This window comes from Petaurus breviceps, unplaced genomic scaffold (genome assembly GCF_028583685.1).
Source record: "Petaurus breviceps papuanus isolate PSGF00001 unplaced genomic scaffold, PetGlider_PUasm1.0 90881, whole genome shotgun sequence".
NCBI classification, from domain to species: Eukaryota; Metazoa; Chordata; class Mammalia; order Diprotodontia; family Petauridae; genus Petaurus; species Petaurus breviceps.
In genome coordinates this window covers 2,518,597-2,527,527 of record NW_027187369.1, presented here as the reverse complement: position 1 = coordinate 2,527,527, position 8,931 = coordinate 2,518,597, and the positions used below count along the sequence as shown (strand labels likewise).

Genomic DNA, 8,931 nt, shown 5'->3' with positions numbered 1-8,931 from the left:
ACACACACACACACACACACACACACACACACACACACACACACACACACAAACGAGCCATGCGGCCTTGGGCAAGTCGCTTAACCCCAATTGCCTTCCAAAAAGCAAAAAAAAAAAAAAAGATTATGACGGAATACTATTATGCTATAAGAAATGATAAACAGGATGGTTTCAGAAAAACCTGGGAAGGCTTACATGAACAGATGCAAAGTGAAATGGGCAGAACTAGGGAAACACTGTACACAGTAACAGCAATATTGTTTGATAATCAATTGTGAATGACTTAGCTATTCTCAGCAATACAATGATCTAAAACAATCCTGAAGGACTTACAATGAAAAATGCTATCCACCTCCAGAGAAAGAACTGATGGAGTCTCAATTCATATCAAAGCATATTTTTTTTTACTTTATTTTTCTAGAAGTTTTTTGGTCTGTGTTTTTTTTTCAACATGGTTAATAGGGAAATATTTTGCATGACTGCACATATATAATCTATACTGAATAGCTTGCCTTCTCAAGAAGGTGTGAGGGATGTAAGGGAGGGATAGAATTTGGAATTCAAAATTTTAAAAAGTAAATGTTAAAATTATGAATTTACATGTAACTGAGAAAAAATAAAAATTAGATTATAAAAGAATGTGATTTTAATATTAGACTAATTTAAGCAAAATAGAAAAGTTAAAATAATTACCACCACACACAAATAGATTTTACATCTAAATATAAGAATTTTGGATGTCTCCATGTTCTTATCTCTATAACAAGTGAAGGTTAAATTAAATGACTATAACAGAGAATGCTATAATAGGGGGGGAAATTTGTGCTGAACCACAAGGCTGTAGAACAGAAAAAGTAGACAACAGAGTTACTGATAAACTGCAGGTTTGTCTGTACAGGAGAGCTCAGGATATTCTCAAAAACAATGTTTTCAGGATAAGAAAAAGAACTTGCATCAATATTATGTCAACTGAGAATAGCTTTTGGTAAAAAAAAAAAAAGTAGCCAGAATTGTTTGATCAAGGGAATAAAAATTGGAGTAATTTAGGGAGAATTTTATAGTCTCTTCCAAACTGCCTGTGTGTACGCATTCTGAGAGATCGATATTGAAGAAATATTTAATAAAACTTACATCTTTTCTCCCCAAACATCTGTGGTATCAGATTTATGACCCACCATGACCCATAAAAAGGATGAACCCCTCCTAGATGAGTTACACTTCAATATACCCCCAAGTTACATTATCTGAATGGCCAGAACTTTACAGATCCACATCTGTAAAATTAGAGGGTTCAATCAGATGGCCTATTCCAGCTTTAAATCTATGATATGATACTAGGAAAGCTATCCCTTTTTTCCCAAAGAATTAGCCGAAAGCTTTAATTTTACCTAAATTTATTTTGAAATGTAATCTGTGGGAAGTAATACTATCTCTAATGCCATATCTTCCACCAGATAAGTAGCTCTCAACAAATAAACTTCAAAAGGATGACCCTCACTGGAGAAAAATCAGAAAAATATTCATTAAAACCAGGTAAGAGCTCCCCAGTGGTGCTCAAAGGCATTAGTGAAATAAAAAAGTGATCAAGAGTGAGAACACACATTCCTTGCATAGTCAATATTGCTGCTCAGGAAGACCTACATTCACATCCCTACTGTGACGCTAATTTGTAAATATATGGGCAAATCACTTAACCACTCTGGGCGTCAGATAACTTTCTTTGATTATCTACCAAGTTATAGATGATTTACAATCTGCCTTGCTAGGAATCCCCATGCTGCCAAAATCACAGATACTTGACATGATATATGAAAATTTATATATGATAAATGAAAATTAATATTTAGGTCCAAAGTTGAGGGGGGGATTTTTCATTTCATAAGCAGACATTTTTTACCACCTCATCCTACTGGAACCCAGCAAGTCTAAATATAAATATAGTTTCTACCCAAATGGTGCCCGCAAGCTTTGAAGTCCCTAAAATGCATCCAAATCAAAGTATGAGGGCTAAAGTCATAGTTCTTGGACTATCAATCTAATGTTTTACTAAGCAGAACATCACAATTGAAAAGCTTTCAAAAGCTACACTAGGCAAATCATATAAAATCTGAGTCTTACTTTCTTCATCTATAAAAATGAGATAATAATAGCATCACCCTGAAAGGGATGTTGTGAGGATCAAAAGAGCTAAGTTATCTCAATGGATTCTCCCCTCCTCTCAGCAGAGAGGGAGAGGGCAACTAAGGCAGTATTGAGTCTTTACTCAGCTGTTCGTCTTTGTTACAAGGGAAGGTTCAATTATGATGCCCTGAGGAAGGAAAAGAGCATTTCCAGAAATGACTATAATATAAAAACAAAATGTAGAAAAAAGCTATAAAAACAAAAACCTTACAACGCCATCTAAATGTGGGCTCGGGTTATTTAGTCTCCAATTTCTCTAGCTTTTTCTTATTTGATCCTTCCTCTCAAGCCCTACTGCTCTCACTTGATGTCAAGGCATCACCGGCTTTACCCGACTACTATAATAGCCTAACCAGTCTTCCTGTTTGCAGCCTTTCATGTCTACAATCCAAATGTCATACCATTGTATAAATAGATTTCTTAGTACTGGCACTTTACTGTCTATAAATCTTCGGTGGCTCCCTTCTGCCTAGACAAGAGGAGAAAAATGCCAACATCCTCCACGATCCAGCTTCGACCCTCTTTCAGCCTTATTTCATGGCACTTTTCTTTAAGCACTCTGAACTCCATAGAAACTGGACTGCTAGATGTTCCAGCCTTATGCCTCCTTAGACTACCACCTCAACCATCAATTCCAATTCTTTTCTCAGACCCAGCTCAGCTGCTAACTTCTCTCCAATGCTTTCACCAATTTCCCCAGCTACAAAACAATCCCTCCCTTTCCCTTGAATCTCTGGTGCCATTGTCTGACTTCTGCTACAAACTTAACTATAAGTTAGAAAGTGGCTATTAATATATGTGTCTCATTCTCTCCCAACACCCACAGGCATCAATTGGTTAGCTCTTATCCTTTAGGACAGTGTCAAAGCTAGGGTGTTTTTTCCCATAATACATGTAAAGGGCTTTCAAAACCTTCCAGTGCTATATAAACCTTAGCTATTACTATTAGGGATAAGGAGAGGGACTGGACCCATGATCTCCCTGATACAGAGAACTCTCTAGGGAGTAAACAATGCAGGACAGCAGTTTATCTGCAGCTTATAGCCTTAGACGATTGTCCAGAATCATAGCCAGTATATGTCAGAGGTGGGGCCCTGGGAATTAGGTCTTCTTGACTTCTAGCACTCCATGCTCTAATACACCAAAAGGCATCTCTCTATAAAACATGAGAATCTGTATCAACTAGGTAATTGAGCAGCTTTTCTAAATAATTAAGATTTATTTCTTTGCACAATGTCTTGCACTTACGTGAAGCTTAATAAGATAAAGCAGGTATTGCAGTCTTCATTTCACAGGTGAGAATACTTAAACCTAGGGAGACAACTTTGGGGGGAGAGGGAGAAAAAAGGGGACCAAGCATTTATAGAGTGCCTACTAAGTGTCAAGCACTTCACAAATATCTTAACTGATCTTCACAAATTGGAGGTAAGCGCTATTATTATCCTCATTTTACAGTTGAGGAAACTGAGGCAGACAGAAGTTAAGACTTAACCAGGGTCACACAGTTAGGAAATATCTAAGACCAATTTTGAACTCAGATCTTCCTAACTCCAGGACTAGAGCTCTATTTACTATACCACTCAGCGACCTCAGAATTAGGGTAAGGGGGAGCGGCTAGGTGGTGCAGTAAATAGAGCAATGGCCCTGGAGTCAGGAGTACCTGAGTTCAAATCCAGCCTCAGACATTTAACAAAAAAAAAAAACTAGCCATGTGACCTTGGGCAAGTCACTTAACCCCAATTGCCCTACCTTCCCCCGCTCCAAAAAAAAAGCAAAAAATAAAAATAAATTTAAAAAAAGAATTAGGGTAAGGATCACAGAGAGAATTAGGGACAAGACCCAAGGGTACTCAATTCCTAATCCAGACATCTTTGTATTCCAACACAGAGTTCAGAACCAACCACAGAAACAGGTGCAAGTGCAAAAGATGTGAAAGTTTTCACTGGCTGCCTCAACACACACTTGCCATTCCTAAGATCTCCTCCCAGTTCAGACTCCTTTAATGACCTCCCTTAAGTCCTTATCCACTTGGCAAAGTTTTCTCTCTGGGATTTTCCTCAGACTAGCCCCACCACCAGAATCCTGTGCTTTACATCTCAACCTACGCCTCCTAGCACTGGCTCTGTATCCTTCATGTCCCTCTGCCAAGAGCCCTCTGCACCTTTCTCAAAATTTTTCTCTTGCTACTACTTGAAAAAAATAAAGATACATTCAACCTAAAATGAAAATATCAGACCCTACAACCACCACCAAATATAAATTTTTTTTTAAAAAGATCAGAGTCAGCTTTCCCTAGCATCTATCTCCTTAAAACATTTACAATGAATTTCTTCATATCTGGTATGGACAGGAAACATAGTATTCTGGTTAACTGATGACTCTCACTTCTTCGGGCCTTGGTTTTCTCATCTGTAAAATGGGAGTTTGGACTAGACTTCCAAGTTCCTTCTACAATCCCATATATGGATTTCAGATTTTTTAAACTGGAATATTTTTTATTAAAACACACTGAAAAAAACACCATTTAATCTTTTCTCAGATTGACTCAGAAGACACTTCAGGCACCTGCAGAACCTTGAAGTTAACAAGGCTGTCAGGAAGCAGCCTGGGCTAGGAGACAGAAGGCAGCTCTGGAAACCAGAAAGCACCGGGCTGTGTTTGTCTCTGACACATATAGACCTTGTTAGGGAACCTCGAACAAGTCACTTCAACTCTAAGTGCTCAGGGCAACTCTGCAGAAAGGTCTGGAGTTCCCTCTAATACAGTAATCCCAGGTCCAGTCTCTGTGTGCCTGGCATTGGGCAAGGTACTGACCACACAAAGAAACGGTCCCTGCCCACAAGGCTCTTACATTATATTAGGAGAGGTAATATAATACAGAAACTAAATACAAGAGGACTGTGGGGGGGAGGCACCTGTGAACTTTTTTGCAGTATCTTCATAACTATTTCAATATAGTTTCTTTCTTTGGTGATCTTACATGTTTTATTTATGCGTATCAAAAGTGAGTTTTAAAGGAAAGCAAGGGATTCCAAGAGGTGAAGGAAGGAGAGAGTGCATTCCCTAGGCCTGGGTTCCAGAGACTATCTTCTGTGTGAGTTACAATCAAAGGGCCAATTTGGCTGGACAATCGAGTCTATGAAAGACAGCAACATATAATAAACCTAGAAAAGTAGATTAGAGACAAGTTGTTTATAAATTTGTATTGTATTAAAAAAGTTTTTGAGCAATGATCCCAGCTCTCCTACTTATGTGACCATAGTTGGTCACTTTAATCTGTGCGCCCCAAGTTCAACACCTTTAAAATGAGGGCAGCTGGAGGAAGTGCCCTTCTAGTTCTAAAAGCTACAATCCTGTATTTCAGGGGAAACGATTAAGCCCACTTTGTTTAATATAAGTCCCACTCTGGGAGATGTTTTGTGAATTTCAATTTGACAAAAAAAAAATATCTTTGCACTGCCTGAGGCTGCAAAAGTACCAGTAACTAAAACTTCATAGCACAGATGCTGAAGAAAACACAGTTATAGATCGGTATGGACAAGGACATCTTCTCCAAAGGCATAAAAAGGAAATGGTATTAATATCACTATTTTATTTTATTAACATTATCTCTTTTTCTCCAGTTTTCTTCACTGATGCCTCTGTTCCATTTCTAAACATAACCTAGATGCATCATCCCAGTTAGCATTATCATTTAATTTTGCTTTATAAGGCTACAACCTACACACCTCTAAATGACCTGAATTCAACCTAATAATTGCTTCTTTCCATCTCTGATATTCAAAATACTTCCTTCTCTCCTGCTCTATTTTTCCTCCAAAAATCTGGCATAATTAAAGTTATCTCCAAATCATTCATGAAAACATTCAATTGTTCAACTTTCACATTTTTATGTATATAACTATGACTCACTAGCACATTCTATAGTACTTGTGGCTCCTTTAAGATTGGCCAAGTAAGAAGCATTCACACTCGGCTGTGTATACTGAGCATGCAGGCTGGCTAAAAAAATCTTCCTGGTGTTCTAACAAAGCAAATTATCACAGCTATTAAGGTTGTTATGAGGACCAAATAAGACACATCCTGTAAATGCTACATAAATATGTTATGTTTCTTACTGTTAGGTATTCAATTTGCTCCTAACCAATACTTTTTGTGTCTTGATCCTGTCCAAACAATATCATTACACAAAATTTCATTTTTGTAAGGAGCAAAACTTCTGGAATAAAAAAAGGTGAATAAGCCCCACCCCCTGCTCTCCTAGTATTCATTGCAGTATGGGGATAAACCATGTACACAGGTAAGTATTAGTACAAATAATGTAATTTTCCCAAATGAGTGTCTCCCCCCCCCTATAATATGCAAAGGCAGATGCAGGGGCTCAACAGTAGGATGGAAAGACACTATACAACCCCGAGAGCCTGAGTTGGTTATCTCCACTTTGTCAGATACCAGCTGTGTGACATTCAACAAGTCATTTACTTTGTCCTACAAGGGAAAAAGTCAGACACTGTGTAGGCAGAGGACCTGAGTTCAAATCCACTTACTAGCTGTGAGACCTTGGGCAAGTCTCCTAACCTCCCTTTAAAATAATATTTAGTTGGACTGAATAGCCTTAGCTGGCAAAAATACTAAGTAAAACACAAGCAAAACTGTGTAGTCTAGAAGCTGAGCAGAAAACTGCACAGCCATACAAAGACAGCACGGATATTAGTAAAAATACTGTAATTCTCCTCCAACAAACTGAGGACTCGGGGAGCAGTAAGGAGAGGGCAGTGACTGGGCTGGATTCACTACAGAGGGGCAAGGGTTCCCCCACCCAAGGCCAGGCTGCACCGGGCCAGAGCCTCTTGGCTCGGCTGAAACTGCTAGCTACGTTTTGTTTCAGAAACTGAGAAAGAGCGGGCTGAGGTGCAGGGACCTGGGGAGGGTTCCAAGTTCCTAAGACCTGTGTCGGCGGGTCTCCCCACAAGGGGGACCTAAGACAAGCCACAGTCTTGCAGGGCTGATGGCAGAGGGGCCAGGGCCTCCCTCCCTCCCTCTCTCCCTGCACCGATCGCCCGGGCCCTCCTCCCACCTGCCTGCCTCTCCCGCCCCCCCCCAGCTCTCCCTGCACTGTCCGGCCCCACGGCCTCTCTTACTCACAGCACGCAGAGGCAGTAGACCCCAGGCACGCTCTCGCTGTCCCGCAGCAAGTAGCTGCCGTCCAGGCCCGTGGCAAGCAGCAACTTCTCCCCAGCCTCTCTGCTGATCTTCCCGTGGTAAACGGTCACCGAGTCCATGGCCGGAGGAGACAAGCTGAGACAGCTGGTGTCCGGGGTTGGGAATGGGGTGAGAAGATGCCGCCGCCCCGCACGACTCAGCGCCCGGGCTCCGGCAGCACCCAGAACCCTTTGGGGTTGGGCTTTGGTAAGGTACCAGATCAACAGGATGTTGTCGACGTGTCTTTAAACCTTCTTTTCACACTTTGCGATTCAGCAAGTTCGTACCTAAACCAACTCATCTCACCTGGGGGATGGAGGAGGGGGAGGAAAAGTCTCCGAGGGGCCGGGGGCGGGGAAAGGGGCGCAGTGGGCGGCACAGCCAAGGAGCCCGGCCTCCCGGGGGGGGGGGGGGGGGGGCACGGGCAGCCTTCCTGGGGCCAGCCAGACCACGGACCTGACCCAGACATGGACTGGGAGGGGAGCGCTATTTGGGACCTCAACTAGATGGCCAAACCACCAAAAACCAGACCCTAAAAAGTGGAAGGCAGGCTGGGCGATTGGTATTGAAATACGCAAGACTCCTGCAAAATGGAGGGCCAGAGGGGGCAGCTGTCAGTTCAGAAAACGAATTGTCACAATACGCATCGAGTAAGCATTTGCTATGTGCCAGGCAACGTATTAGGCACTAGGGGTCCCAAGACAAAAGTCAAACGGCGCTTGCCTTCAAAGAACTTCCATTCCATGGGGAGATCATGTCTATAGCTATCTATCTGCAAAAGAGATACAAGGTAATATGGAAGGGAGAGAACCTCCAAACTCCAGATTTACAAGTGAAGGATCTAAGAATTATTTGGAGTTTGGCATGAAGTCTGAAATCCCAGCATTCAGCACCCGGGCACAGAACCCACGACTTGCCAACAGTTCTTTCTTTCCTACTATGTTGCCTTATCTGTGGCTTCTTTCGGAAATGCATTGTAAATTCAGGAGGAGAGCTCTGAGGGGAACCTCAGAGGACGTTCACCTAGCGTTCTTTTTCAACATTTTAAGTTTCATTTACTTCTTTGAAATAAGAAGCAGCTTCCATTCTCAAACCTAACATACTTTAAAGGGTATTTCTAAGTATTCTCAGCAGTTTTGAGGGAAGCCAGTTGAAACTGTTTTAAATGTCAGAACCTGACTAGTCTAATGCTAACACCTTCAAACTCTATTTTACAAGTTTAAATTCTGAAAGTAAAAAGCCAGGCCTGTTTCTTCTCTTCTATCCCTCTGATCACTACTATTCAATTACCTCGTACAGTTATCCAGACAGTAGGTACTAAATGCCTGCTTGTACAATCAGCTCAGAAGTGCTCAACTGGAGGGGAACCTTAAATTAAGAACAACAAAGTACACTGAGGCTTTAAAATCGGCACCTGTTCCACTGAAGTTTTCTGCTGCCTAAGGCCAAAGCCAGATATTTGCTTTTCACCCACTCCACCTAGGGACAAGACATGAGAGCTTTACATAGCAACTGTTATCAATGCTCCCTCTCATACTTTTTCTTGAC

General features: G+C 41.3%; 1 protein-coding gene across 2 annotated transcripts in view; it reads right to left on the bottom strand.

The window, feature by feature from the left end:
- The window catches only part of SH2D1A (SH2 domain containing 1A), a 29,167-nt gene extending 21,447 nt beyond the window's left edge, over positions 1-7,720 (bottom strand). For both annotated transcript variants that reach the window (XM_069074039.1, XM_069074040.1), the window contains exon 1: positions 7,327-7,720. In XM_069074039.1, coding sequence (XP_068930140.1) covers positions 7,327-7,463 — 137 coding nt within the window. In that variant the 5' untranslated portion in view covers positions 7,464-7,720. The remainder of the gene's footprint in view (positions 1-7,326) is intronic.
- Positions 7,721-8,931: the final 1,211 nt, after the last annotated feature.